Raw genomic sequence first — 27,982 nt, forward strand, 5'->3', positions numbered from 1 at the left:
TTCACTCTCATCTCCCACGCCAGGCACTAAACAAGAACCAAGATTTTACTGCAGACCCTGCAGACACTGCTGTGCTGCACCAGCCTCCAAGCAAGGTGAACTTGGCGGTAAGGTTTCTTGCTGGAGCGGGGAGGAGAAGGGATTTATCACACCGGAGGTTTCAGAACAAGGCTGGACAGCACCAGGCGCAGGCTCAGCATCGGCACTGCCTGGGTGCACCGAGCGCCTTGGGCTGACCCCAGGCAGGACCCACAACGGGCACGGGGACCGAATGCCACCACCAGCGAGGCCCTGCGAGGATGATCTGGCACACCAGTGAGGAACCGCTAACGCCCAAAGCCCTCCCAAATACTCTCACCCCGATCACAGCCGCCAGGGAACGGGAGCGCAGACGAAGGCGGCCAGAGCTGCTCAGGGAACTACTGGGCAAGGAAATTGGTCCTGGCCCCCGAGCGTCGCATGGCTCCTGTGCAGGATGCCCTCGGTGGCACACGGGGCAGCCCAAGGCCTCGGTGTCCCCATTCAGAACGCTGCCCCAAAGGCCAATCTGGCACCGGGCGGAGGGAAAGCCCACGACCCGGCGGCCCTGCTGACGGTGGCTTTGTATCGCTTTGCGACTACAGACCGGGGCTGCTCATTAGCACGCACCAGGCAGAGACTGTGCTCCAAGAGGCTAATTGTTATTATAGAGCAGGGCATTTCTCATTAGAGCCATTGTCATAATAAGGCTAATTAGTTTTAGAGCAGGCTGCCTACAAACGCTCTGCTTGGAGCCCGTCACAGCCCAGGCAGGCCGCGGCTCTCACCGACGCCAGCCTTCTGCCGCCTCTGGACGGTGACCACTGCGAGGAGAGGTGCGCAGACCCCTGCCCGCCCCGTGGCACCGGGTCCCACTGCCTGATGGCCCCCTTGTGCGTGGGGCACCCGTGTCTGGAGCAGACGAGGGATCTCCCACCGGCAGGCACCCACGAGGCTGCCGGCCCAGCGGAGCTGCCGCTGCCGGGGAGCTCCGGGGGCTGCCACCAAGCGTGGCACCAGGAGGTCACCGCTGCCCCCGACACCTCGCCTGCGCTGGCACTGCCATCAGGGCTTCCAGGCCGGGAGGAGCTGCTCGTGCTCACGCTGCCTCGTGCTGTCACACAACCCCCTGCAATCACACCCAGCCCGTGCCTCAGCCGTGCCCTAATCCAAGGGAAAGCACAAACCCCCCACGTCGGGGGACGGCAGCGCCTGCCCCCAGCCTCGCAGGCACGTTAAAGCCGACGTGACCTGGTGCTGCTGCTGCTGCTGAGGGTGATCCTGTTCCCAGCCCTTCCCCGTGGGTTAATTAAACCGGGAAATTCTTTATTGCATCAATAAGAGCGAGATTCATTTCAAAGCTGCCCGGGATTAATTTAGGAAACGCACGAGGCTTTACACCCGCTGGAACGTTTGAAGACCGCTCCAGCTCACGCAGTTTCCAGCAGAGACGAGGCTGAGAGCAGTTTCTAGGGCAGGGAATCGCCGCGCACAGAGCGGCTCCGTCCCGGCACCCGCGTCCCCGCGGGGCTCGGGCTGGGCCGGGGGCTTCGCCGCGGGCAGCGGGGGCAGAGCCGGGCGCTGGGGGGCCGGCGGGGGGCTCAGCCTCCCGGTGAGGCTCCCCGAGGGCCCGGAGCGGGGGGGACGGGCACGGGGCCGGCTCCCCAGGGTTGATGCCGCGCCGTACTCACGCTTGATGCGGGACTCCATCATGCTGCGCGTCCTCAGCTCGCCCAGCGGCCGCAGGCAGCTCGCGGCTCCCTCCGTGTCCACGCCGGCTCCCCCCGCGGGCCCTATGGTTACCGGCAGCCGCCCTCTCCGGCCCGGGGCGCGCCGCCCGCGGTCGGCAGCAGCCCGAGGGGCCGCGGGGCAGGCGGGCGGGCAGCCCCCGGCCCGGCCTCTGCTTCCGAAACGCGGCCGGGCGGCGCGGCCCCGTTGGCCATGGGCCCCGCCGCGTCCCGAGGGAGGCCGGGGCTCGGCTCCTCCGCGCCCTGCGAACGGGAGCGGGACGGGCGTCACTCGGCGGGGCGGGTATCGCGACAGCGGGACAGGCACCGGGATGCGCACCCCGCGACAGCGGGGCGGGTATCGCGACAGCGGGTCGGACATCGCGACAGCGGGACGGGCACCGGGACGGACACCGGGACACCGGGTCAGGAATCGCGACACCGGGACGGGCACCCCGCGAGCCCCCGGGACTCCTCCCCCACCCGACACCGCTCTCCCCCGCGCCGGGACCGGGGGGACCGGGCCCCGCTGTGAGGTCCCGGGGGCTCGAGGGGCACCGGGACCGGGACCGGGACCCCTCAGCCGCCTCCCCCCACCCCCTTCCCCACCCCCAGCCCCCGATCCCCTGGGCGAGACCCCCCGAGGCTGCCCAGCCCCAGTCCCGGGACAGCGGAGCCGGGCTCGGCTCGGCTCCCCGCTACCCCGGCCCCCCCCCCGCTCACCGCCGCACCGGGCCCGGGTCGGGACCTGCCCGGGCCGCTCGGCCACCGGCGCCGCTTCCGGGTGCTTCGCCCCGCCCCCCTCGAGGCCCCGCCCCCTCCCGCCCCGCACGTGACGGCTGCGGTCGCGTGTGACCGGGGCGGTGCCGCGCACCTATAGGGGAGGACGAACCGCCCGGCCCCGCCCCCGTGGCGGTCACGTGGGCGGGGGGCGGGGACACGTGCGGGCGGGGCACGTGGCAGGGGTACGGGGGGACGAGGATCAGCCCCGGCCCCAAGGGAGCGGGCAGGAGGCGGGGGGGCACGGCGGGTCCGGGCCGGACACCTCTTTATTGGCCTCTTTATTTCACGGGGGGGGCCCTGCCCAGCCCCAGCCGAGCTGCACGGGGTGCCCTGAACAAGGGGAGCCCAACCGGCAGCGCCCCAACGCCCGCTCCCCGGCAGCAGGGGGCTGCAGTCCTGGGGCGCCCCGGGGGGCTGTGGTCCTGGGGGGTCCTGTCCGCATGGGGGGGCTGAGCACAGCGTCCCCGTCACTGCGACGGCTCCTCGTGCCGCTCCTGCGCCTCGTGCCGCTCCTGCGCCTCGTGCCGCTGCCACCGCTCCTCCTCCTCCCGGTCCAGGCGCTGCAGCTGCTGCTCCACCTCCTCGGGGATGCTCACCTCCAGCAGGTTCTCCATCCCCGGCCCGGGCTCGTCCCCGATCAGCACCTTTTCCAAAGGTCAGGGAGGTGCCGCAGCCTGCAGGACCCCCAGCGCCCTCCCAACAGCACCCCAGGACCGTCTGGCGCCCCCAGGCAGTGGAGCGCCAGGTCCCCGTCCCCACCTGAATGAGCTTCTCGCAGGCAGCCAGCACGTCGGGCTCCCGCTCCCAGCGGTGCAGCTCCCGCAGGACCAGGTAGGTGCCCTTCTCCCTGACGGTGTGCCGGCCGGCCTTCGTGGCTGTGAGCTGCCAAGGAAACGAGGCCGCGGCGTGAGCAGGGAGCAGGCGCGGGGCTCTGCTGGGGGGCTGCTGCAGGAGGCGGCGTGCTGCAGCTTGACGCCTCCGTTCCACTCTCAGTAGAGCCTGCAGGCGGCTCCTGTCCTCAGCCCCGCGGTGACGGGCACCCACCAGCATGATGGCTTCCAGCAGCATCTTGCGGATGTCGGGTTCTTCCTCCCGCTGCTTGTCCGGCGGCAGGTACTGCAGGTCCACGGGCAGCCCTGGGCGAGAGGCAGCCTCAGGGGGTGCGCGGCCGGCAGCCCCCTGCTCCCAGCCCACCTCCTGCTCCGACCCCTGCTTACTTTCCATCTCATCCTCAGGGAACTCCTCGGGGCCCGCGAGAGGCAGGAGCAGGAAGGGCAGGATGTCGACCTCGTCGCCCAGCAGCCACTCGTGGTACTCTAGGAACAGCCGGGGCTCAGGGGCAGCCGCCAGCAGCCAGCGCAGGGCACCCAGCCCGGCCCCAGTGGGTCTGCCCCCGGCCAGCAGCTCAACCCCCCAGCAGGACAGGGGGAAAAGAACTTGTGGGCCAAGATACGGCTCAATAGGTGAAGGAAAGTAGGAAAAACTAAGCAATGAAATCACTCAGCAGCTCGCTGTCGCCCCCCCTAGTTTCATTGCTGAGCACGATGCCGCGGGTACGGGACATCTGTCTGGTCACCGCGGCCTCCTCACTGCAGGGGCAGTGTGAGAAATGGAGCGGAGCTGGATGCTGTGCGGGCGCTGCTCAGCTGGACACGGGTGTGTTATAGCACTGCCTCGGTCACCAATCCACAGCGCAGCACCACGCGGCTGCTGTGCAGAACCACGGAGCACTTTGGTTCTGAGGGCCCCTCACAGAGCACCCCGTCCAGCCCCAGCCATGGGCGGGGACATCTCCCACCCCCTCAGGCTGCCCAAAGCCCCATCCGGCCCGACGTTAACACTGCCAGGGCTGGGGACCCCCAGCTCCTCTGGGCAGCCAGGGCCAGGGCCTCACCATTCCCAGCATGGAAGATTTCTTCCCGGTGTCTACTCTAACCCCCCTCTTTTAGCTTAAAGCCATCACCCCTGTCCCGTCACAGTCCTAGCAAGGCCTGGGTTAGGAGGGACCTTAAAGACCATTTAATTCCACCCCCACCGCGGGCAGGGTGCCACCCCCTAGGTCACTCCCGTCCCCACAGCCCCACAAAGGGCCCCCCCGGCTCTCCTGCGGCCCCCTTGGGCACAGCAGCCCGCCGGGAGGTGCCCCCGGAGCCTTCTCCTGCCCAGGCCCAGCGCCCCCAGCCCTCAGGCGGCCCCACGGCGGAGCCGCTCCAGCCCCGGGACCCCTCTGAGGGCTCCGCGTGCTGCAGCCGGGCTTCGCGGCCGCTCCTGAGGCCAGCGCGGTCCCTGCCTGCCCCCGGCTCGCGGCAGACGGGAGCCGCAGGCCGTGGCAGCGCCGGGCCCGTGGCAGCGCCGGGCCGGGCGCCCTCACCGTGCTCGAAGCAGCAGTTCCGGAGCGCGCCCACGACGCCCCGCCGGTGGCCGGCCGAGTCCCGGTACCGCGTGAAGGGCAGCAGCCGCTGCACCGAGCACCTGCGGGGGCGCGGGGTCAGCGAGCGCCGGGCACCGCCGAGCCCCGGCCGCCCCCCGCCGCCCCCCGCCGCACCGGGAGCGGTCCAGGAGGGCTCGGCGCCCCTCGGGCACCTGGCTGAGGTTGCAGAGCAGCGGCCCGAGCTCCGCCGGCGGCCGGGGCTCGCCCAGCGGCCGCAGCAGCGGCTCCAGCCCGCAGCCGCGCTCGCGGAGGCCTCGCAGCACCCGCCGCGCCCCGCCGGGCTCCCGGCACAGGTTGGCGAGCGCCCCGCAGGCCGGCCCGGCCGGCAGCAGGCCCAGCAGCGCGGGCAGCGCCGCCAGCAGCGGGCCGCGGGCCGCCGCCTCGGCCGCCACGTTCACCAGGCAGCGCCGCGCCGCGCCGCCCGCCGCCGGGCACGGCCCCGCCGCCAGCTCCAGCAGCGCCGCCAGCGCCGCGGGGTGCGCCGCCAGCAGCCGCCGGCCCTCGCCGGAGCCCGACAGCGACAGCGCCGCCGCCGCCGCCCCCGCCCGCGCCGCCGCCGCCGCCGGCCCCGCGCCCGCCGCCGGGCCCAGCAGCGCCGCCAGCTCCGACAGCGCCTCCGCCATGCCCGCACAAAATGGCGGCCGCGCAACCCCGGCAACCGCCGAGACGGGCGGGCCGCGCGGCCAATGAGGGGGCAGAGGGTGGGACCCGCGCGGCGGAAGAGCCAGTAGGCTGCGGAGGAGGCGGTGAGGGGGCGGGGCCGGCGGAGAGAGGGCGGCTGGGAGATGTAGTTCGGGACCCGCCGGGGCCCCGTGCGGCCGCCGGGGGGGGAGCAGGGGAACCAACCGGGCCTCGGTGTCCCTGTGCGTCAGGATCCCGGGTCCCCACGGCTGCGATCGCGCCCCCCGTAGGCCGGGCGACCCCACGGGTCCTGTCCGTGGCTACTGCTGGTGGGCACGCGGCCACCGCGGCTCCTCCGCCCAGCACCGCCCCGGGGGGCTCCAGCCGCCCCCAGCTCACCGGCATCCCCCTGCCCGCATCGTCCCGCATCGCCTCGGGGGCTGCTCCACCACCCAGACGCCTTTTGGCTCCAGTTCCCCTATTGCCACTTCATTCGGAGGGGGTGCTCCCGGCTGGGCATGGCTGGGGGGCCGTGTAAGTGACCGGGAAGGAAACTCGCTCTGGGCAGCCGATCCCACCCCGTCACATCTCTGCTCTCGAGCTTCCAATTTCCCAGAGAAAACCACAAACGCGAGAGGAGACAAACACCCTTCAGTCACTCCCGGCACCACGCTGAGCGGACGTGCCCGGGGCTGTCGCACGGCCGTTTGGGAGCACAGGGTGCCGGCGACGCAGCAGCCCTGGGCATGGTGTCGGTGATGCAGCCCCCCCGGCACGGTGCTGGCCACACAGCACGCCCAGACATGGTGCCAACCATACAGCACCCCCAGGCACAGTGTCACACCCCCCCTCTCTGGGGCACAGCATCCCGGGAAGGTGTGGGGTGGCAGCAGCGGGTGTCCAGCAGCGGCAAAATGCTGTAGGCTCCCAGAGCGCTGCTGGGAGGGTGCTAAAGCAGCAATCACTTTTTTTTTTTTTTTTTCCCCAGTTAGCAGGATCCGGTAACTCCGAGTTCACGCTGCTCTCTGAAGGGTGCGGGGTGGTGCAGCGGGTTCAGCTGGACAGAGGTAGTTTTCCTCGTAGTACCTCCTGCGGCGCCGTGTTTTGCATTTGTGGCCTAACGACTGCTGATAACGCACCGGTGCGTTGGACTGAGCACGGCTCGCGGTCAAGGACTTCCCCGGTTCTCAGGCTGCCCCCGCAGCCGTCAAGGTGCACGAGGGGCAGGAGGGGGCACGGCCAGGACAGCCGGCCCCAAGTGACCAAAAGGATATCTCATACCGCTCGGTGTCATGCTCAGCATGAAAACGGGGGACAGGAGGAACCGGGGAGATGTTTGGGGCGATGGTGTTTGCCTTCCCAAGTGACAGTTACGTGCGACGAGCCCTGCTGTCCTGCAGACGGCTGAACAACGCCTGCCTGCCGAAGGGAGGCAGTGAGCGGCTGCTTTGCTGGAGCGCACAGCTTGCTTCACCTCCTGCTCTGTCCTCAGCCCAACGCCTGTTTTTTTTCCCGCTGTTACCCACCCAATTCGCTCCCCATCGCATGGAGGGGCAGAGCGAGCAGCTGCGTGCGCTGGGAACCACAACTGATTATCAACAACCCCCCGGACTGTTCGGTCCTGCGGTGACTGTACAGGTGCGTGGGGGGGGTAAGAACTGCGGTGACGTTATAGGAGCGCAGGGAACACAACGTGGGAAACTGCAGCGCAGGCAGCCTGACGGCAGTCCATCCACCCTCCTGAGCACAGTCGTGGGAAAGCAAAGACGTGCTCAGGAAGAGGCGCCGGCTGGCAGCACAGCTGGGACCCACCAGGGCCGTATGGGGACGGAGCGCCTGTGACCCTATGACAGGGGACGTGCGGCACTCTAGGGACAGCCACCAGCAGTCACCACAGCGCCAGGCAGCTCCCGAGGCTCGTCCCAGGGTCCCTGCAGGGCAAAGAGGCACCAGCGTCCTCAGGGAGCAGCAGCAGGGACGCGGGGAGAACCCAGAGCCACAGCAGCCCACCGTGGGACCGCGGCCGCCTGCATGTCCCCGTCCCCTGTGATGCCACCCCCACAGCAGGACAGGCTCCCCCCAGCGGGGAGGCCCTGAAGAAAAGGTGGTGAAACACAGAAAAACTTTATTGGTGTAACGATACATTGCTATGCTGTAAAGTCAGATTTCCCTGATGGGGTGAGACTGGGAAGGCAGCTGCAGCAGCGTGCGCAGAGGGGCGAACGATGGAAGAGGGGGGGACGGGGCCAAGTCCTGCACCCCCGCGGCAGGGGCCGTGCTGGGAGTCCATGGGCGTGCAGGGAGGGGGTCCCGTGGCCGCCCCACAGCCAGCTCCCCCTCCTCACCTCCTGCCAGTTTTCCATCCTGAGCTGCGGTGGGAAGGGCGGGCAGCGCGCCTGGCCGCAGCTGAAGGCAAACCCACCCCGGGGCAGCAGCGCGGGCCGAGCGCCGGAGGAAGGACCGAGCTCTGGCTCAAAAACCAGCGCCCAACGTCACAGCGAGGCCCCGCAGCTGCACGCTCAGCACGGTGCCCATCCCTGCCTGCCTCCCCGCTCCCACCGCCCCGCCAGCCCCTCGCTGTGCTCAGCTCCTGGGGCAGGGTGAGACGGCTTCCCCCTGCCAGACACCGGGGGTGGGCTGCGAGGCCCCCAAAATGCTGGGAGCCCCCGCAGGGCTGAGGGGCTGGGAGAAAAGGGGGCGGATGTGAGGCTGCAGAAGCGCGAGCAGGAGGCCGCAGCGTGCCGCTCCCGCCGCGCGCCCCAAGTACAAAAATAAACTCTGCGGCCCCAGCACCGAGGCCGCTGCCAGCACGGGGCTCTGGCCCTGCTCCAGCTCCGCCACCGCTAAAAGCCATCTGTGGTGTAAAACACAAACAGCCAAAACCACGAGAGGTGCGGGATGAGGCGGCCCAGTCCAGCTTTCACCCGCGGGGCGGCATCGTGGGAGCTGTCTGCAGGGCGCAGTCGCTCAGGACCAGCGCAGGAAGCTGGCACCTCCCAGCAAGGATTAAAAAACGAAAAACAAAACGCAGAAAAACGCTACGTGAGGGCAAGAGCAAAGCAAACCTCTTTGAAACGAATGGACGCTTCCTTGGGGAAGGAGCTGAGGACAGTTCACCGAGCCCTGCGGGAGGAGGCTCTGCCCGCCCCCTCCGCTGCTGCTGGTGCTGGGGACGGACGGCGCTCGCTGCATCACAATCAGTGAAGAAAAAAAGTGCTCGAGGAAAGTCCAGCCCGGCTTCAGAGCCACGAGGAGTTTGCAGGTCAGTGCAGCCAATGAGATCAGCGATAAAGTGCAGCAAAGCTTCTCAGAGCCCCGCACGGCTGTCCAGAGACCCCGAGGGGACGTCGGCCGGCAGCACCCGGAGCGAGGACGTGCCTTCGGCCAGGAAGCCGCAGCTGCTTTCAGTTCCTTGTGCTCCGAGGTGCCTGGGCACTCCAGTGTACGGTGGGCAGGGCGACGCTGCAGCGCGGGGCAGGGCGGGGAGCTGGGGGCCGCCGGGCGCGGGTGGGATGAGGCAGGGCCAGAGACACCTTGGAGCAGCTCTGGGCACTCACATGCAGATAACTTGCAACCTGTGGGCGAGCACGCGGCTGTTACTGCCCTGGACGGGCGCAGGGCAGGGTGCCGGGAGCAGCGCTGCCGCACCACCGAGCGGTCCGCCCGGAGTGCCGGCCGCACGCACCTGTCCTCCTCGATGCTGCCGCTCTCGGCGTCGTGGCCATCCCTGCTCCCCTCCGCGTCCTCCTCCCCGAGATCCATATCCAGCTCGTTTCCAGCCTCCGGGCGTGTGTACGCGTACCCGCTGGAGAGAGAAGGGCAGCGTAACGTGAGCGCCCGGCCGGCGCCGCGCTCTGCAGCGGTGTGTCCGCAGGAGGGATCCCCGCTCCAGTCTCCAGCGGGCTCGGGTCCCTGCCGAGTCCTGCCTGCTGCCGGCAGGATCGCCTCCGCATCCAACCACAGCCCCGGAGGGCGCAGGCGGCCGCCCCCGAGGTGTCGCTGCCCCCGAGCACGCCCCTCCACAAGCAGCGGCCTGCTGAAGGGCCACCCCTTCCCCAGGGACCACGGCTCCCGGTCGGTGTCTCCAGCAGGCTCGGGCGGTGGCGTGGCTCTCGGGAGGCCGGGAGGAGCGGGCTGTGCTCGGCGGCACCGCCTGCTTGGTGTGCCAGGGCAGGCGGGGGGCAGCTCCCGAGCACTTATCGACTGCGTTCGGCTCGGGGGCCAGCGGGGGCCAAAGTTTCCTCCCCGGCAGGGACGCGGCGTGCAAACGGGCAAAGCGACTCGTTTAGGGTGACTTGGCTGGTGTCATGGGGCCTGACCTGATGGAACGACAGGTAAAAAAGACAATCCTCTTCAGCCTCTTGTTGTAAAAGAAGTAGTTGAAGGACCAGAGGCTCCCATCTTCTCCAAAGGGGTCTGAATCCAGGTCTGGGTTGTAGCTGCAACACCAAGCGGAGGCTGTGAGAAACGCTGTGCCGGACCCTGCTCCCAGAGCCAACCCCGTCCCAGCCCCTGGTGCGCATCTGAAGGATGGAAACTGGGAAGGGGGCAAGCCCAGAGCAGCCCCCAGGAGGGACAGGCGGGCAGGGAGCGGGGCGAGTTGGTGTCAGTAGGTCCGGGCTGCGCGCACAGCGCGGCAGAGCCCAAGCTGCCCCCAGGCGGTGTTTGGAAGGAAGCCGGGGGGCAGCTCGGGGGGGCAGCTCGGGGGGGCAGCTCGGGGGGGCAGCTCGGGGGGGCAGCTCGCCGCCTGCAGCGCCCATTTCCAGGGCACAGGACGGGGATGGCAGCAGCAGCGCCCATCTGTGGTCACAGAGCAGGGAGCCAGAGGACAACGGTGGGCCCTGCTCTGGCCCTTTCGCACGGGTGGGCACACCGAAACGTCACCTTTTTATTGAAACCTTACTGCTCCTCTGCAGGCCACAGCGAGCAGGAAGGGGCCACGATCCGGGCCGCAGGGTGAAGGCCCGTCCCGTTACCTGTAGATGTCACACTCCGAAAGGCAGATCTCCTCATCCACAGCATCCCACAGGTGCGGCTTCAGGGCGTTGAAATCCTCACGAACTGCAGAGAAGAGGCTGCAGTTGACAGCATTCACCACCTAGACACAGAGCGGGGCTGTGAGAGGAGCAAGGACCCGCTGCCCGCCCTCCCCACGCCTGCGGTGCAGCCCCCAGCCCGCGCTCCCTGGGGCTCGGCTCCCCCTCTCCCGGCCACCCACAGGGGAGAAGAAAGGCGCCCGGAGGCGGCTGCGTGGATTCAGGGGCAGGAGCAGGAAGATGGGCAGCAGGGGAGCAACAGGGAGAGGCCAAACCCATCACAGGGCCCGCAGGGCACAGGCTGTCCAGATCTCTCCCTGCTGAACGCCTCTCCCTTCCTCGAAGCCTCTCTGGACACGGGGGGAACCTGCGCGGGCAGAGAGGACGCCCCACGACCCTGCGAGGGATGGGGATGCTGCCGCGGAGCCCCAGGAGCATCACCGGGAGCGCAGCCCCCCAGGACCGGCCGCCCCCAGCTCCGTGCTGCCCCCGCCCTGCCCGCGGCTCTGCCCCGCGGCTCTGCCCACGCACCCAGTTGAGGCTGGGCTCCCGGCTGAACTCGTGGCTCTTGGCAGCGCTGAAGTCGTAGTCGGGGCGGAAGGACTCGTTGAGCGTTGCTATCAGGTAGAAGAGGGTCTTGCGGCTGCACTTGTCGCTCAGGGGTCCCTCCTCGTCGCCACTCTGACTTTTGCTGAGCCTGAGGCACGGAACAGCGAGGTCAGCGGCGTCACCGGCACGGCGCGGCCCACGCCGACGAACCCCGACCCCTGCCCGCAGGCAGAGGCCCCGCCGCGGTCCCGCCGTACCTGCTGGGGCTGATCCCCGTGGTCTGCGGGGGCGACAGCGCCTCCAGCACGTGGGGCTGGCCCTCCTGGCAGAACTGCTTGAACATGTGCTTGTCGTCGCCGGCCATCTTGCAGGAGTAGCTCTCGATCCTGCGGGGACACCGCGCCAGGCGTGAGGGCGGCCCGGCCAGCCGCCCCGGGGGCACCGGGACAGGGCCTGCAGCAGCTACGGTCCGACGAAGGGCCCGAGGTGAGCCGGGAGCACGGGGGCAGGACGCCCCAGTCCCCACGAGCGGCCTTCCCCGCGCCATTTGGACTCGGCCCACGTAGGGGTGGGCGGGTGGAGGCGGAGGCGCGCAGCCCTCGCGGGCACCAGCAGCTCCCACGTGCGGCCCCGCCTCACCGAGGGCACGGACAGCTCCCAGATGGGAGGCAGAAAGCGCGCCCGTCGCTGCGGTGCCCTGCCCAAAGCACGGCACCGAGAAAAGGGGTGGCGGGGGGGAGCCTGAGGAGGGGCCCTGCAGCCAGGACCCTGCGGCCAGGACCAGAAGTGCCCGTGGCTGGCCGAGACCCGGCTCCTGCCCGGCCGAAGGAGCTCTCGCTGCCGCCAGCCCCGACGCTACCGAGTGCGGCTGGGGAGCAGAGAAGCCCCAAGGAGCCCTCGGGTGGAGCCGCAAAGCGCTGGTGGGTCCCACCGCCCAGCTTCGGCCCGAGGACAGGAGCTGGACGGAAAAGCTCAGGGTCCCCCGCGCGGACCGGCCGTGCTGATCCAGCCCACGGTGCCCCAGCGAGGCTGGGGACAGGACAGCCCCGCCGGCCAGGCAGCCAAACAGCGGGCCAGGCGTCGGTATCAGCATTAAATGAGAACTTCAAACAAAGTTCTTCCGGATTTTGAAGCCCCTCAGGCTGCTGGGTGACCCCTCCACCAGGCCACCACCTGCAGAAGCTCCCCAAAGCCCCGGACCAGGGTCGAGCGCGCCGCTCCCTGCCCTCCGCTCCGGGGGCTGGAACACCCGGCGGAGCCGTGCAGGGAGCGTCCCCTCGGGGAAGGGGCGGAAACCAAGGTGCGTGGGCACGACCTAATGGCCTTACTGCTGTCGTTGAGCTCTTCTGTACAGAAGTATCTCAACTGTTCCTCATTCCGTAATAACCGGATTCACAACGACTCCCTGCCGGCGAGCCAGACTTTGAGCTGCAACGCCCCAGCGCTCGCCCCGCCGCGCCCACGCCTGGCGCGGTGCCTGCAGCCGGTGCCCCACAGGACTGCAGGGGGCTGGCGAGGAGCACGGGGCCGGATCCCTGCCCGCCCTCGCAGCCCCCGGAAGGAAGCGGCAACGGCGCTGTCGGAGTTCCTGCGCTGGAGCTCGGCCCCCGGGGGAAAGCCGGCGTTGGGCGGCACCCACCTGCCGATGATGTGAGCATCTCCGGTCTCCACCGTCAGCTGGGAGTTTATTGCTTCGAAACTTGAGTTCTCCAGCAGCTTCATTGTCTCTGCGTCCGGCTCGGCAGCGATTCCCCGTGCAGCAGCGGCAGCGACGTGTGCGTATCCTGCTGAGGAGAGGGACTGTCAGCCCGGGGGGCGGGAGCCCAAGCGCGGGACACGCAGCACGGCCGCGCCAGCAGCAGGCAGGGCGCAGTCCGGCAGCGGAACAGCTTGTAGGAGCAGGAGGAGCGGGCTGTGGCAGCCCTGACGGGCCCCGCTCTGCCCCGCGTGCCGCTGCTATCGCCGCCCTGACGAAAACGACTGAGATTTTTCTCCCGCCGCCGCTTCGGCTGCAGCACCGCGGCGCCCACCTGGACCGCGCCGGGGCCGAGCTCCCGTCACCCACAGCGGCGGCTCCGCGCGCACCGGCGAGCTGCCAGGCTCCCCTTCTCACACGTGAAGGTCACCGGCCTGTTTGGGCCGGCCTGGATTTTCCCTCAAAGCGGTGCTGGGACGCGGCAGACGGACGCGGCGCTCGCAGAGGCTGGCGGGAGGAGAGCCACGCTCCGGGTGCCGGTGCCCCGCGGGGCCGGGGCTGCCGGGGCGCTGCAGCTCCGCGGGGCCGGCGGAGCCCGGCTCCCCCAGCACGGGCCCCTCGCGGCGCCGGGCTGTAAGAGGAGAACTCGTAAACAGGCCGAGGGGCGGATGCCAGCCTCGGGGAAGCGGCGGCGCAGCTCCGGCCTCCCCCACCCGTGCTGACCTCACCTGAGGCCGCGCGCTGCGCTTGTGGCACGACGGCACCGAGCGGGGCGGCCTGAGCCGTGCTGGCAAAGCTCCCCCGGTGCTGGGAAAATCGGCACACGGCTCCCCTCGGGCACTGCAGGCAGCGGAGGGAGGCCCAGCGCCCCCCAGCCCCGAGTAGCGGCTGCGTAGCGGTTAATAGCCCCCGGGTGCGGGGATACGGGACCGGAGCGCAGCGTTCCCGGGGCAGCGTCGCGCCCCGACGTCCTCCCCAGCGCTCAGAGGCGGGCAGGCAGCGCCTGCAGCGCCCGCCTGGTGCCGGGGGCAGACGGAGCACAGCAACGAGCACAACCCAGACCCGTCGCTGCTCCAGGAACGGGCGCTCCTCCAAAACCACGAGCCGACGGCGCTTCGGGCACCGCCACCACGGCTGAGCTCCACGGGATGCGGAGGGGGAACGGGCGGCGAGAGGCCAGACCGGGCAGAGGCCAGGCCTGCGCCCGAGGCAGGCAGCGGCCGGCTCCGCCAGCGGCAGGGGTTCTGCGGGACGGGATCCGAGCGAGGGGACCCACGCGGAGCTCCTGCCTGCCCTTTTGGAGGAGCTCTCGGGCACGGAGAATCTAGAGAGGCGAGCTCACGGGAGGGACGCTCAAGACCTCGGGTCAAAGCTCTCAGTTTCGTTCATCTCGGAAGGAAGCCGAGCGATTTGCCTGGGGGGCCGTGCCCCAGCCCTGAGCCTTTGGGTACGCCCGGCTCCTCCAGGAGCCCGCAGAGCACGGCGTGTGACGGCACGGGTGACATGTTGCGCGGTCGGGCCGCGGGGACAGCGATGAGGAAGTTGAGCAGAGCTCGCCTCCCCGCAGCTGCCGGCGAGGGGCCGCTCGCTTCGAGGACAGCCAGCACCAGCACCCGCCGAGGGGGAAGCTGAGCTCTGAGCCTCGAGCTGCCGCGAACGCAACGGGACAGACAACAGCCCCCGTCCCAGGGGTGACCCGGGGGCCCCGCCGGCACCCGGGCGGCAGAATGCCAGCACCGTACCACGGGCTGCTGCAAGGAGCTTGTTCTTCCAGGGCAAAGCCTGATAAATCTGCCTGCACGGGCAGGCAAGGACCTGAGAGAAGGGCCAGACCCGGGGCTTTCTGCGCGACGTCTGACGCCCTCCAAGCACAGAGGGCGCGCTGCAAGGACAGGCACTGCGTGGGGACGGGCCTTCGGCACCCCTCAGCAACCGCCCCGCTCCACAAAGCGCCGGGGACGGGACCGACACGAAAGCCGTGGCACGAAGGCGGCGGTGCTCAGGCGGGGCTGGGGGCGCCCGGCAGCAGGAGGGGCCCTGCCGGGTGCTCGGCCACGTTTCTGCACGGCGCAGGAGCCGGCGGCTGCAGCGGGGGGGGTGCAGGGGCCGCGCTCGGCCGAGGGGAGCGGGGTGCCAAGCGGCAGGGACGGTGCCAGCCCCACGGGGAGGGAGGGGGCAGGAGAAGGCCCCAGCAGCTGAGCCGAGCTAATTTTAAGCCGGGCTTGATGGAAAGCAGAGGCTCGGTCGGGAGGTTTCAGGCGTCACGGGGCTCGCGGCGCGTCCCGGGGCCGCCGGGGGCTACGTGGTGGAGACGTGCCCGTGCCGGCGCCCCCAAACCGGTGCCCCCATGTCAGAGCCGGGGAGCAGGACCCAACGGGGGGGGCGGCCCCAAGCACCGTGCCTGGGAGTAACGGAACCATCGGGGCGGGAAAAGCCCCCCAGCATCGCCCAGTCCCCCCAGCATCGCCCAGTCCCCCCAGCCCCTACCCCCAGCGCCCCCCAAACCCGTACGACCCATCCCAACGCCTTTCTGACCCCAAATGTCTCCTCGTTTCCCCCCAGCGCCCCCTGAGGCCGTTCCCCCCGCTCCCCCCGCCGGTTACCGGTGACAAGAGGCCTCCCCCCGCCACCCCCCCGGTGGCCGCCCCGAGCCCCCCCGCCCCGGGCCCTGCCCGCAGCCGTCCCGGCCTGCCCCGCGCGGACTACGGCTCCCACGATGCCCCGCGCCTCCGCGTCGCGTCCGGCCGCCGCACGGCGCCGCAGGGCGCGCCGGGAGATGTAGTCCCGGGGGGGCGCCGCGAGGGGAAGCGCTGGGAGCGGACTTACCGGCGCCTCCCGGTCTCGGTGCCGGCGGGGCCTTCTCGCGGCGGCGGCGGCTCCTTCAGGCTCGGGGCGCCCGTAAGGGGAGGCGTCTCCGGGGAAAGCTCGAGGAGGGCCCGCGGGCCTCGGCCGCCGTCCGCCGTCTCGCGCCGGCCCGCCGGGCCCCCGCCCACCTCGACATGTCCCCGAGCGCTCGGGACGCAGCGAGCGGCTGAGCGAGACCTTCGCGACCCCGGGCGGGCGAACGAGCGAGCGAGCGCGCAGCGACCGACCGACCGCCCGCCTCCCCCGGCACCGGACGACAACAAGCGGCCAGGCCCCGCCCGCCGCCGCCCGCCCCGAGCGGCGCCCGGCAGCCCTCCGCTCCCCATTGGAGGGCGGCCCTGCCCGTCACCGCGCAGCGCTCCTCCCATTCGCTGAGGGGAACGTCGGTCAGAGCCGCGCGCCCGCCCTCCGAGCGGACAGCGCCGGGCCCCTCCCGGAGCGGGGCGCTCCGAGTCCTGATTGGCTGCCGGGGACAAAGACGGGGGGAGCAGCTGCCAATCAGGGGCGGGGCGGGGCGGGGCTCACGGCACCGCCCGGGCGGGGGGGGGGGGGGGCGGGGGGGGCACCGGGAGGGGGGAGGGGGCACCGGGGGCGGAACGGGGCGGAACGGGGCGGGGGGGGCGCCGGGAACCGGGAGCGCGGATCGGGGCTGGGCGCTGCCAGGCGGCCCCGCAGCCCCCCCCCCCCGCCCGCAGCGCGGCGCTGCCCGGGGCCCCTCGGGGCCGCTCCGTCCCGTCCCGTCCCGTCCCGTCCCCTCCCCTCCCACCGGGCACCGGGACCCCGGTCCGGTGCCGCCCCCCCCCCCGGCCCGCCCCGGCCCGCCCCGGCCCGGAACCCCGCTCGCGGTGCGCGTTTCCCCACCGGCGGGCGGCGGAAGTGCCGTGGCGGCGGCGGCGCAGGGAGGGAGGGAGGCGGCGGCGATGGCTCTGCCCGGTGCCCCCGCCCCGGCCCCGGCCGCGGCCCCCGCGCTGCCGCCGCCGCCCACGGTGCTGATGTCGGTGCGCGTGGCCCTGGAGCAGCCGCCCCGCCGCCCGCCGCCGCCCGCCGCCCTGCTCCGCCTGCAGCTCAGCCTGGAGCCCGCGCCCGCCGGGCGGCGCCGCTTCCGCCTCGGCCTGCGGCAGGCGGAGGAGGCCGGCGGCGCGGTGAGACCCGGGGGGACGGGGGGGACGGGACGGGACGCGACGGGGGGGCGGCGGCTGTGGGGGGGCCCCCGGTGCCCGGTTCCCCGGTTCCTCGGTTCCCCGATTCCTGGTGCCCGGTTCCCTGGTGCCCGGTTCCCGGTTCCCCGGTGCCCGATCCCCGGTACCCGGTCCGCGCGGGGCTGCGGGGAGGCGGCAGCGGGCGGAGCCCCCGCTGTGCACCCCGGGGGCGGTGCGGGGCCGGTGACCCCGGTGCCCCTCACAGGCACCGTGCCCGGCCGGTTCCCCGGTGCCCGGTGGCGTGCTTGGGCCTCGTTCCCCATGGGCCTCGCTGCCCGGTGCAGCACCGAGCACGGCTGCAGGCTCTCGGTGGCTCTCGGTGGGGCGGGGGGTCGCTCGCCACGGACCGGTCCCGGAGCCTTGGGGCTGCCAAACGGCCCCGGTGACTCCCCCCGCTCCTCACCGGGAGCAGGGGCAGAGGCGAGGAGGTGGCGGAGCCCCCGGTCAACGCGTGCCGGTGCCGGCGCAGCTCTCCAAAGGGGTCTCGGGGAGCTGCAGGTGCCTCCAGCTCGGCCCCTCTCAGCCCCCCGCGCTCCACCTGAGGACGACCGGAGGCGCTTGGCCTCGCACCGGCCGCTCTTGGCCTGTTTGGGGCCGTTCCTATGGCACGCGGGGCCGGGGCTGCTCCCCAGGGACCCCAGGGGCAGGGCTGAGACGCTGCAAGCGGGGCGTGAGGGGGGGGTCCCACAGCCCACGGGGGAACCGGGCCCGGTGCTGTTTGCCCCGCGGCTCGGGGACGCCTCCTGCCCCCGGGGTGTTGGTGCTGTGGGTGCAGGCATCGGCCGCCAAAACAGGCGTTCGGCCTGAAATAGGGAGCCAAAATAGCAGTGGCCAACCCGGAACCTCACGAGTCTCATTTTAATAAAATAGAGAGGGAAAGAATGGATCCAAACAGTTCGGAACTGTTCACGTGCTCAGCTCAAAACCGTTTGCGTGCCCAAAGCTGCTTTGTGAATTTCTCCTTCTCTATCAGCCCTCCCACAAGGGTGCCAGCTCTGAGAGCAAAGCAAAGCCGGGTGCTGTCTCGCTTTGGGAGCTGTGATCGCAGCCAGCGAGCCAGGCGTGGGTCAGGCTGTCGATGTGAAGCCCAAATTCAGGCGGACGGGCGAAACGATGCTGTGCTGGCAGAGCCGTGACCCGGGACGATAACGCGTTTCTTTATGATCGCTGTCCCTCTCAGGCAAACAGCACTTTGCTCCAACTTTCTCGCTGGGCAGGGAGACGTCGGCTTTCTCCTTCGTTTCCCTCCCTTGTAATGCCGGTGATGGGACGGGGCAGTGGCTGGGGGCTCAGCAGGAAGCCGGGCTGGGACCAGGGGAAAGGAAACCAGCGGCGGTTTCGCCGCCTTCCTCCCAGCGCCGTGGCGGTGCGGCTCCGGTGCTGCGCAGGGCGGGCGGCGCTCGCCGGCTTCCTGCTCGCCGTGGTGCCGGGGGGCTGCACGGCACCCGGCGGCTGCTCCCGAGGTGCTCCCGCCTCGTCAGAGCCGAGAGCGACCCCCGAGCTCGGAACTGGGCCGGGCTGCGTGAGGATGGGGTCTCCTGGCCGGGGGCACGCTGCCGGTGCCCGTCGGGAGCGGGCAGCGCAGAGCTGTGCGTGGAGGGGCTGCCCCCGGGTTTGTGCCGGGGAAGGAATCGCCCCCCGGGAGCCCCGGTCTGAGGGCAGGGTCACAGGGCGCGGGGCTGCTTTGGGAGCCGGGGACAGGGCCTCGTGCAGGGTCGGCGTTCGGGGCTCGTGCCGGTGAGGGGAGGGACGTCCCCGCGTCCCCTGCGCCGTGCCGTAGGGGTTGTCCCCGCACCGGGCGCATCGCTCGCACGCGGCGTGCCTTCCTCCTGCCGTGACCCCCCCGCCGTTCTGCTCCCCCCAGAGCATCGCCGAGTACGACCTCAAGGACATTTCCTACACGGTGAAGAGCCCCACGTGCCACGAGCTGGTGGTCTTCGGCTCCCTGGACGAGCCGATGGTGTTCAACTTCGAGGAGGAGCGGGAGGCGCAGAAGTGGTGGACGATCGTCAGCAGCTCCCTGCGGGAGGTGCAGAAAGGTCGGTGCCAGGTCCCCGGAGGGGGGACGGCCCCGCGGCGATCGTGTGCGCCGAGTGCTCCGTTCCTGGCGCTTGGCCTGGGGCGGCCGGCGTGACCCGCACGGAGCGGGCCGAGGGGCACAATTTTAGTAATTGTTATTTTAATATTGTTCCAAATAATTTGGGTGCGCGTCCCACCAGCTGCTTCGGGGAGCGGCGCCATGCTCCCAGGGAGGCTGGAACCCTCTGCGGGACCTCTGAGGGGCTCCGTAGGCTCCGAGCGCAGAAGCACGCCGTGTTTGGAGCCTTTCCCAAGGCCCGCTTGCCCTGGAGCCCGAAGGAACTCTGAGGGCCCCGTTGTGGTGTGGCTGCGCGTTGTGGAGCACCCGGGGCGCAAGGAGCCCACAGGAGGCAGGGTGCGGCGGGCCCCGAGGCGGCAGCGGGGGTGGGAGGGAAGCTGCTCGCTGGGAGGCAGAGGAGAGCAGCCCCAGCGGGGCTGGGGGGCGCAGAGCCTCCTCCCCTCCATCAGGGCAGCCCCGCGCCCTCAGGAGAGCAGCAGCCATGTGCTCACAGGGACAGCGGGCTGCCCGCTGCTGCCTGACCTCCGTGAGCCCTTGGGATGGGGTTAGGGTCAGCTCTGCCTTTGCCCCAAGCTGCCTTGCGCAGCCCGGGGCTCCCCGCGGAGCTGCATGGGGACGGCCGTGGGGGACGGTCACCGCTCGGGGCAGCGGCGCTGCCCTGCTCTGGTGCACAGGATCCCAGAATCACCGAGGTTGGAAGAGACCTCCAAGATCACCGAGTCCAACCTCTGACCTAACACTAACAAGTCCCCCACTAAGCCATATCACCAAGCTCTACATCTAAACGTCCCTTAAAGACCTCCAGGGATGGTGACTCAGCCACTTCCCCGGGCAGCCCGTCCCAATGCCTGACAGTCCTTTCGGTAAAGAAGTTCGTCCCAACATCCAACCTAAACCTCCCCTGGCGCAACCTGAGCCCATTCCCCCTCGTCCCGTCAGCGGGCACGTGGGAGCACAGACCAAGCCCCAGCTCGCTGCAGCCTCCTGTCAGGTACCTGTACCAATGCCTCCCTGCTCTTCCTCCAGCCTCCGACAGCAGCAGCACGCTGGCGTCCCAGGCCTCGTCCCTGCCCGCGGCGGCCGGAGGCAGCTCTGCAGATCGGGACCCGGAGGAAGCTTTGTTCTCGGAGCTCTCCAGGAAAGGTATTTGAGGGGCGAGGTTTCTTGGCTCCTGACGCGTGCCGCGAGTTGCCGCAGGAGACGAGGGCTCCTCTCCAGGTCCAGCCGCTCCCCGGTCTGGGCCGACAGTTTTGGGTGCAAAGTCCGAGTCCTGTGGGACGGAGTTCCCTGCGGGGCAGGGGTGGGGGCCGCGCATCCCGGCTCTCCAGGGGTTTCAGAAACGCCCCGTGGGGCTCCCACCCGCGGCTCTCTGGCCATGCGCTGCAGGGCGCTGCTCAGCTGCTCCTCCTGCCCCCTCAGCCCACCGGCTGCCCGGCAGGCATCGCGCATCCTAGGAGCCTTTGCAGAGCTCCTGTGCTCACCGGTGCTGTCCGGGTCCGGCCCTGGTCAGCTCCCTGGTGCTGTTTTGGGCTGGACGCGAGGCTGCGCCGCGCGGTGCTGCTGCTGCAGGGCTCTCCCTCCCGCCCCTGCAGAGGACCTGGCGCTCCAGCTGGCGCAGGCGATCGAGGACGGCGACGAGGAGGCGGCCGCGCAGTGCGCCGTGGCCCTGGCTCGCCAGCAGGCCACCCTCAGCATCCTCCTGAAGGAGTCCAACTACCCCGCGGACGACATCAGGTGAGCCCCGCTGGCTGTGGCGCTCCTGGTGCCAGCGTGCGGACACTTTGTGCTCCTCCGTGTCCCCTCCCGGGCCCTGTGGTGACGAGGCAAGGGGCGACGGTTCTGAACCGAAAGAGGGCAGATTTAGATTGGGTTTAAGGAAGAAATTCTTCGTCATGAGGGTGGCGAGGCACTGGAGCGGGCTGCCCAGAGAAGTTGTGGTTGCCCCATCCCTGGAGGTGTTCATGTGGGCTGGATGGGCCGTGGGCATCCCGCTCCAGTGGGAGGTGTGCCTGGGTCAGACTGGTCAGACTGGGTGACCCGTAAGGTCCCAGACCGTTCTGTGAGCTGCCCCAGGGGGAGCTGTGCTCGCCTGGATTAACAAATTACGGGTGGGGAAGCGCGGGAACACAGAGCCGTGGGGAGCTGTCCTTGCCCCACAAAGTGGGGCCGGCAGGGAAGCCAGCGCCCGGGGGCATGCGTAGGGACAGGCTGCGGTCACTGCCGGCTCAGGCAGGGCCGGCGGCGTCGGGCAGCTCGGGGCTGTTAGGAAAAGGCGAGGGAGCGAAGGGCAGACCCCTGCCCGTGTCGGATACGGGACGGGGGGGTGATCAGGCACAGAACAGCCTTTGCAGGAGGACGGGTGGAAAGATTAGGGCTCTGGTGAGAGGGAGGCTGCGGGGAGGAGGTGAGTGGTGCAGAGAAAGGAAATGTTTGTTCGCGCGTCCGGGAGCAGATAAACTGAGAGGCCGAGTGAACTTAGGAAGCACCAGATTTAAAGCAGGTGGAAGGAAAGGTTTTTTCACACCGTTTCTAAGCGCACGGTGGAAACGGTTGGCACAGCTGTTTGGAGGCAACGAAAAGAAATATGTTGATGTAGAGACTGAACGGAATCAGGGGAAAACAAGTCCCACGTGCCTGTTAAACACGAGGTGCAGCCGCCAGCACACGCGTGGCAGGGTGCTCCAGTTCCTGCGGCGCGCTGCGCGTGGCTGAAACGCCGGCACCGGGCACCGCGTCGGGGCTGCGGGGGGCTCGGAGCCGTCGGGTGTCCCAGCCCCAAGCCGGGCGGGCGTCCTCTAACGGCACCGTCGTCTCTGCTCCAGCATGAACGTCGGCGTGGAGGACGCGACGTCTTCTGCCAGCATCGTCCTCAAGGTCCAGGCTCACACTACAATAGCGACACTCAAGCAGCAGGTACGGAGCCGCGCGGAGCCGTCGCCTCGCCAGCTGGGCACGGGGCAGGGTCTCGGGGTGCTGAGCCCCAGGAAGGGCCCTGGAGCCCCGGGGTCAGGGCAGCCCCTTTTCTAAACGCTTGCGCCTGCTGTGCCAGAGCTGGGCTTCCCGCCTGCTCCTCACCCTTTGTGGAGCTGGTTCTTCACCGGTTCTCCTGCCGGCCGATGCGTGATGGTGCGGTACCAGCCCCTGCCGAGCCCCACAGCGGGGTGGGAAGCTCCTGGGAAGTGTGCTGGGGGTGCGGTGGGCTTACCTCTGAGCTTCTCCCGCCGCCCAGGTGTTCCAGGATTACGGGTTCCACCCCCTGGTTCAGCGGTGGATCATCGGGCAGTGCCTGTGCGTGGATGAACGGACAGTTTCCTCGTACGGCATTCGCAGGGATGGGGACACGGCCTTTCTGTACCTGCTCTCGGCGAAGAGGGCCGAGCTCACCCAGCAGCGCTACGAGGAGGACCAGGCACAGCTCCTGCTCAACTCCATCGCCTCGCTCAGCGACAGCGCCGGTGCCGGGGAGCAGCGCAAATACAACACCCTGCCCAGCATGTCCCCCAAGAAAGGTCCGGTTGCTGCGCCCGTCCCTTCGGCTGGTGGGCGGAGGGGACAGCCCAGATCCTGCCCGGATCCTGCCCAAATCCTCCCCGCCTTCACGCGGCGTGTGGTCTGCTGGTGCCAGACCGTGTGGGAGGGAGGGTTTGGGGCGCTGCTGTTGCCTCTGCTCCTGTGTGGGTGAGGACACGTGCGGCCCCGAATGGGGTGTTCGGAGTTCTCCTGGCCCTGGGCCCTCGCTCAGACCTTGCCGTGCAGGTGCTGAGCGGCTGAGCGGCCCCTTTGGTGCTGAGCGGGGCCGGGCTCTGGGTGCTGATCCCCTCGGCCTCAGGAGCGCACCGCGTGTCCGCGCTCTCTGTGCCGAGCTCATCCAGGAGGGCTCTGTCCCGGTTCAGCCGTGCCTGGCTGCTGCCCCGTCTCCGTGCCGCGGTCGTAACGCGCCGGTGTCCCCGTTTCTCCTGCAGCGTGGGGGAATGACCCCAGCAGGAAGATGGACATCAGTGAAATCAGCCAGCACCTGGACATGATGCAGATCGGCGACCTTGTCAGTAACCAGCCACCGTCGGCTTCCGCTGCCGCCTCCCTGCCCTCGCCGGTGCAGGTGGGTGGCCCTGCGCCCCCCGGGCCCTCCTTCCCCCTGCACGCTGTTCTGGGTGCCGCTGGCTGAGGGTGGCCACTTCCCCAGGCCTTGTTCCCCTCTCCCTTCCAACGCGCTTTTCCCAGCTCCTTCACCACCTCCGCGTTCTCCGCAGGCGGGCTGGTCGTGCCCCAAGTGCACCTTCATCAACAAGCCCACGCGGCCGGGCTGCGAGATGTGCAGCACAGACCGCCCGGACGACTACGTGGTCCCCTGCAGCTACAAGCCCGACGAAACAGAGCTGTGGAGGATCCAGCAGGAGCAGGAGGGGATCCTGCAGTACCAACAGGTACCGGGGCCCGGGGAGCAGCCGCTCTCCCTGTGCCCCTGCTGGGCAGGATCGGTCCCTGGCAGGGCTGGAAGGCGTCTCGTGGGCGAGCGGATCCTGCGCCGTGCTGGGAAGCGGGCACAAAACCGCGGGCGGCAGCAAAGAGGGGCTGCTGCAGCCCCTTCCTCGTCCCCCGGCGGGGCAGGCGGTGCCTGCCGCTGTGCGCGGGGCTCGACGACGTGCTGTGTTGTGAGCGTGGCGTGCTCTGGTGTCTGTTAGGGGTGGTCACTGCTGGCTCTGACCGGTGTCACCAGCGCCTGTGGCCACCCAAGGCGTGGGTGGCAGCTTCGGGCAGGGCAGGGCAGGGTCCCAGGACGGTGACGCTGCGGGAAGCACGCAGCACGCGCTCTGGCTGTTCTTTCTCTTGCCTCCTCACGCAGCGAGGTGCGTGTCAGCCGCTGCACACAGGGAGCTGTCGGGCTGGGCTGCGCTGTCTCTGCTGGAAGTTGTTTCCTGCAGGCGTCGTAGAATCGCGCGTGGGGCTCTGGTGGGAGCCCCCTCCCCGTTGTGGGGCGCGCTGTGGGGCGTGGGGGCATCCGGCTCAGCCACTGACCAAACCTTCTCTTCTTTCTTTTTTCTCTTGTGCTGGGACCCCACTAGGAAAAGGGAAGGAGAGAGGATGGCTCAGCTGCGCACTGCGTCTTGGGCTCGGGTTCCCTGGATGACTTCATCCACCTGTCCTCCGAATTCTGCTAGCCGCCCCGTGCCTGGCCGACCCGGATGCCCCCTCCCGCCCCGCCGGCCAGGGCCCAGTGCCCGCCGCGCTGCCCCCGTGCGCTCAGCGGCTCCGCCGGCCGCTGGCCACCTGCGGGTCCGGGCTGTAGACACGGCACCTCCCCGCGGGCCAGGGGCTGGGCCCGGCTGGGAGCTGGGGAGCGCAGGGTCCTGCCCCACGCAGGGGCTGGGCTCCCCTGGGAGCAGGGAGCACGAGGGGCTGGGACCCTTGATCGCGGGGTCGGACACTGCAGGGACGGGGCCAGGCTGTGCCCGTGGTGCTGGCTGGGGGGGAGCGCTGTGGGCTGTGAACCCGGCCCCCACCAGACCCCTGGGGCTGTGCCGGACGAGGGGAGCCTTGGTGTGCCGTCGGGGCTCTGCTTTCCCCTTGCCCCCCCAGCCCTCCACCTGGACACAGCCCCTGCTACCAGCAGCCCCGTTAGGCTCGCGTGCGGGCTGGGCCCCCTCTAGAGTGGCGATGACTGGAGGTGAGCGTGGCCGTGCTCGTGCCATGTCCCCTTTGTGAGGGCTTCAGGGCAGAGGCAGCAGCGCCGGGGGAAGCGGTCGGTGCCGTGCGGTGCCACAGTGGCTCGGGGGAGCAGTGTGCCAGTGGCCCAAGGAACTGTGGTGGCCCTGGGAGCTGGATGGGGTCACGGCAGCAGGGCCAGCCCCCAGCCCTACAGCACTCGCTGCCCTGCGTCACGCACAGTGACCTTGGTGGTTCCCCGTTGTACTTTGTGGGCTCGCCCCGCGGGTCTGGGCTGCAGGGAAGGATGGGCCCCTCTGCTCCAGGCGTGACCGTGCTGCGACGCTGCAGGGGTGCGGAGAAACCCTTCCCTCATTAAAGCCTTATCCCACCAGCGCTGCTGTGCCGTCTGCTTGCGCCGCCTTCACTGACGGGCTGCCCTGTGGGGGGGGGCTGCTGTTCTGGGTGGGTTTCATGAAATTAAACGTCAGAGCGGTTGGGGGGGGCTGGCTCACGGGACTGCACAAGAGCAGGGGCAATGGGGCCATCCTGAGCTGCCCGCACCAGGCCTGGTGCTGCTGCGCCGCAGTCGCTTACACCAGGGCGGGGCTGGGGCTGGGGCTGGGATGGGGCACGGGGCAGGCGAGTGTGGTCCCTGTGTGCGCACAGAAACGCTGAGTGAACGGGTTTGGGGCTGCAGCGCTCCCTGAGCAGGGGGTAAGGTCAGCAGCAGCTTGGACACAAGGCAGCACCGTGTGCTGGGGGCCCAGAACCTCCCCTTTGCACCCCGGGCTGTGCCAGCAGCAGCGGGGCTGGGGGTAAGGGGGGGGGGCTCGTGCCCCTCGGTCCCACTCTCCCGAGCCCCCCCCGCAGCGCCGGGCCCAGCGCAAGGACACGGAGCTGCTGGAATGGGGCTGGGGTGGCCGCGGGGTGCCTGGGGCTGGAGCAGCTCCGCCGTGGGGCCGGCTGGGGGTGCTGGGCCTGGGCAGGAGAAGGCTCCGGGGGCACCTCCCGGCGGGCTGCTGTGCCCAAGGGGGCCGCAGGAGAGCCGGGGGGGCCCTTTGTGGGGCTGTGGGGACGGGAGTGACCTAGGGGGTGGCACCCTGCCCGCGGTGGGGGTGGAATTAAATGGTCTTTAAGGTCCCTCCTAACCCAGGCCTTGCTAGGACTGTGACGGGACAGGGGTGATGGCTTTAAGCTAAAAGAGGGGGGTTAGAGTAGACACCGGGAAGAAATCTTCCATGCTGGGAATGGTGAGGCCCTGGCCCTGGCTGCCCAGAGGAGCTGGGGGTCCCCAGCCCTGGCAGTGTTAACGTCGGGCCGGACGGGGCTTTGGGCAGCCTGAGGGGGTGGGAGATGTCCCCGCCCATGGCTGGGGCTGGACGGGGTGCTCTGTGAGGGGCCCTCAGACCCAAAGTGCTCCGTGGTTCTGCATCAGACGTGGGGAGATGGGGGCTGCATCGTGCGCTGGCCTCAGCCGCACAGAGAAATCTCAGGGCTCCGCGTCGCCTCCCCGTGTGGACAGCAGCCCCGCGGCCTCCCCGTGAGCAGGGCCCTGCAGGGGCAGAGTGAATGCAGCCCCCCCCCAGCCCTGCCCCAGGGACCTGCCCAGGGCGCCCGGTGCTGGCAGAGGGGGTCTGGGGGCGCGGGGGCCGGGTGGGGGCCGCTCTCACCCAGCCGCTCCCTGCCCGCAGGCGCTGGAGGCCGAGCGGCTGAGGAACTTCCAGCAGCTGCTGCAGCTGGAGGAGGAGGTGCTGGTGCCCAACCGGGAGGTCCTGGAGTGCCGCATCTGCTACCAGCAGGTCGCCCCGGGAGAGGGGGTGCTGCTGCGCGAGTGCCTGCACAACTTCTGCAGGTACCGCGGGGCCGAGCGGCGCGGGGTCCGGCCTCCAGCGCCCTGCCCCGGCGGTGACGGCGCGCCTGTTCCCGCAGGGACTGCCTGCGCCAGGTCATCAACTACAGCGAGGAGCCCGAGGTGGCCTGTCCCTTCCGCGACGACTCCTACGCCTGCAGCAGCCACCTCCAGGAGCGCGAGATCCGGGCGGTGAGTGGCGCCCGGTGCCCGTGGGCAGCGCCGGGGTGTGCGGGGGCCGCATCCTGACCCTGCCCCGTCCGCAGCTGGTGTCGCCGGAGGAGTACCGGCGCTTCCTGGAGAGGAGCCTGGTGCTGGCGGAGCGGCGCACGCAGAACAGCTTCCACTGCAAGACCACGGACTGCCGCGGCTGGTGCATCTACGAGGACTCGGTGAACGAGTTCCGCTGCCCCATCTGCCAGGCCCTCAACTGCCTGCTCTGCAAGGTGAGCGGGGCGGCCGCGCTGCCCCCTTCAGCGTCATGCCCGGGGTGTGCGGCGGGGCTGAGCGCTGCACCTCTGCCCCCCCCAGGCCATCCACGAGGGGAAGAACTGCCGGCAGTACCAGGACGACCTGCAGCTCCGGGCGCAGAACGACGCGGCCGCCCGGCAGACCAGCGACATGCTGCAGGTGGGAGCACCGCAGGGAGCCGGGGCTGACGGGGAGGGTGCGGGGCCCGTCCCCACCTCCCTGACTGCTGCCTCTCCCCGCCAGACCCTGGTGCAGCTCGGGGAGGCCATGCACTGCCCCACGTGCCACATCATCGTGCAGAAGAAGGACGGCTGTGACTGGATCCGCTGCACCGTCTGCCAGACCGAGATCTGCTGGGTGACGAAGGGGCCACGCTGGGGGCCGGGGGTAAGCACGCCTTGGAGTGGACCCCCCCCCCCCCCCCCTTCCCCGCACACCAGTCCCTTCCCAGGTCACGGTCCTCATCCCTGGTCACAGCAGGGTCTGGAGGCCCAGGACTGGGTGCTTTGGGCCCCCCTGACCCGCTCTCCTCCCCACCAGGGTCCTGGGGACACCAGTGGCGGGTGCCGCTGCAACGTCAACGGCCAGAGGTGCCACCCGCGCTGCCAGAACTGCCACTGAGCGCCGGCCTGGCCCAGCCCCGTGGGATGGGGGCTCCAAGCAGCCGGGCGGGAGCCGTGCTCCTCACCCCCGGGGATGGCCGGGGGGACGCTGGAGCTGGCGCAGCTGCAGCATGGCCCCAGCAGGGCCTAGAGAGACGCTTGCAGTAGCAGGGATGGCGGCGGGGCCACATCCCCCTCGAGGCTGGCGACAGCCAGGGATGGACAGGAGGGATGCGGGGCCGGAGGGGAGCGGGCAGGGGCCAGGCCCCACGCAGTGCCACAGGGCCTCCACGCAGCCTCTGCTGGTAGCAGAGCTCCTCGGGTGCGAGTGGCGCGTCCTGGCGGGGCAGGGCATCCCAATAAAGCTGTCTGTGTGCCATGTCTGTGTGAC

At 70.1% G+C, this 27,982-nt stretch overlaps 4 protein-coding genes across 14 annotated transcripts in view; 1 reads left to right on the top strand and 3 right to left on the bottom strand.

The window, feature by feature from the left end:
- The window catches only part of MROH1 (maestro heat like repeat family member 1), a 48,460-nt gene extending 46,451 nt beyond the window's left edge, over positions 1 to 2,009 (bottom strand). For 3 of the 9 annotated variants that reach the window (XM_040547516.1, XM_040547515.1, XM_040547510.1), the window contains exon 1: positions 1,710 to 2,000. In XM_040547516.1, the coding sequence (XP_040403450.1) occupies positions 1,710 to 1,731 (22 nt within the window). In that variant the 5' untranslated portion in view covers positions 1,732 to 2,000. Of the gene's footprint in view, positions 1 to 1,709 lie in introns of all 9 variants that reach the window. The other 6 variants (XM_040547512.1, XM_040547511.1, XM_040547509.1 and 3 more) reach the window with 4 other exon arrangements.
- A 792-nt stretch (positions 2,010 to 2,801) lies between these two features.
- HGH1 (HGH1 homolog) lies at positions 2,802 to 6,009 on the bottom strand. Its single transcript, XM_040547787.1, has 7 exons — positions 5,980 to 6,009; positions 5,074 to 5,240; positions 4,900 to 5,000; positions 3,746 to 3,844; positions 3,573 to 3,664; positions 3,288 to 3,410; positions 2,802 to 3,172 (listed from the first exon to the last, which is right to left on the bottom strand). Exons 1-7 carry the CDS (start codon positions 6,007 to 6,009, stop codon positions 2,996 to 2,998), a joined length of 789 nt encoding a protein of 262 aa, XP_040403721.1. The 3' UTR covers positions 2,802 to 2,995.
- A 1,676-nt stretch (positions 6,010 to 7,685) lies between these two features.
- Positions 7,686 to 16,020, bottom strand: MAF1 (MAF1 homolog, negative regulator of RNA polymerase III). 3 transcript variants are annotated; one of them, XM_040547520.1, is made up of 8 exons: positions 15,688 to 16,020; positions 12,805 to 12,949; positions 11,423 to 11,551; positions 11,148 to 11,313; positions 10,557 to 10,678; positions 9,900 to 10,019; positions 9,266 to 9,385; positions 7,686 to 9,155 (listed from the first exon to the last, which is right to left on the bottom strand). In XM_040547520.1, the coding sequence occupies exons 2-8, from the start codon at positions 12,885 to 12,887 to the stop codon at positions 9,134 to 9,136; spliced, it is 762 nt and encodes a 253-aa protein (XP_040403454.1). In that variant the 5' UTR covers positions 12,888 to 12,949; positions 15,688 to 16,020; the 3' UTR covers positions 7,686 to 9,133. The 3 variants fall into 3 exon arrangements, with proteins under 3 accessions (XP_040403454.1, XP_040403455.1, XP_040403453.1); XM_040547521.1 differs by having other exon boundaries at positions 12,805 to 12,952; XM_040547519.1 differs by having other exon boundaries at positions 11,148 to 11,551; positions 15,688 to 16,009.
- Positions 16,021 to 16,631: 611 nt separating this feature from the next.
- SHARPIN (SHANK associated RH domain interactor) lies at positions 16,632 to 27,970 on the top strand. Its single transcript, XM_040547524.1, has 14 exons — positions 16,632 to 16,868; positions 18,790 to 18,964; positions 20,050 to 20,166; positions 20,616 to 20,757; positions 21,846 to 21,936; positions 22,253 to 22,532; positions 22,986 to 23,122; positions 23,274 to 23,447; positions 26,361 to 26,521; positions 26,599 to 26,710; positions 26,785 to 26,964; positions 27,050 to 27,148; positions 27,233 to 27,376; positions 27,530 to 27,970. Exons 1-14 carry the CDS (start codon positions 16,647 to 16,649, stop codon positions 27,608 to 27,610), a joined length of 2,115 nt encoding a protein of 704 aa, XP_040403458.1. The 5' UTR covers positions 16,632 to 16,646; the 3' UTR covers positions 27,611 to 27,970.
- The last annotated feature ends 12 nt before the right edge of the window (positions 27,971 to 27,982 follow it).

This window comes from Cygnus olor, chromosome 2, assembly GCF_009769625.2.
Source record: "Cygnus olor isolate bCygOlo1 chromosome 2, bCygOlo1.pri.v2, whole genome shotgun sequence".
NCBI lineage: Eukaryota > Metazoa > Chordata > Aves > Anseriformes > Anatidae > Cygnus > Cygnus olor.

What these genes read in the sequence shown, in the direction of transcription:
- HGH1 (XM_040547787.1), bottom strand. Translation starts at nt 6,009, where the DNA reads ATGCGGGACGATGCGGGCAGGGGGATGCCG. An exon ending in TGCTGGAAGCCATCATGCTG is followed by an intron (nt 3,411 to 3,572) that starts GTGGGTGCCCGT and finishes TTTCCTTGGCAG; the next exon opens with CTCACAGCCACGAAGGCCGG. An exon ending in CCTGCGAGAAGCTCATTCAG is followed by an intron (nt 3,173 to 3,287) that starts GTGGGGACGGGG and finishes CCTTTGGAAAAG; the next exon opens with GTGCTGATCGGGGACGAGCC.
- MAF1 (XM_040547519.1), bottom strand. An exon ending in GGGAGCCCAGCCTCAACTGG is followed by an intron (nt 10,679 to 11,147) that starts GTGCGTGGGCAG and finishes CTCTGTGTCTAG; the next exon opens with GTGGTGAATGCTGTCAACTG. An exon ending in GGCAGCATCGAGGAGGACAG is followed by an intron (nt 9,156 to 9,265) that starts GTGCGTGCGGCC and finishes GCTCGCCCACAG; the next exon opens with GTTGCAAGTTATCTGCATGT.
- SHARPIN (XM_040547524.1), top strand. Translation starts at nt 16,647, where the DNA reads ATGGCTCTGCCCGGTGCCCCCGCCCCGGCCCCGGCCGCGGCCCCCGCG. An exon ending in CCTGCGGGAGGTGCAGAAAG is followed by an intron (nt 18,965 to 20,049) that starts GTCGGTGCCAGG and finishes CTCTTCCTCCAG; the next exon opens with CCTCCGACAGCAGCAGCACG. An exon ending in CCCTGCCCTCGCCGGTGCAG is followed by an intron (nt 23,123 to 23,273) that starts GTGGGTGGCCCT and finishes CGTTCTCCGCAG; the next exon opens with GCGGGCTGGTCGTGCCCCAA.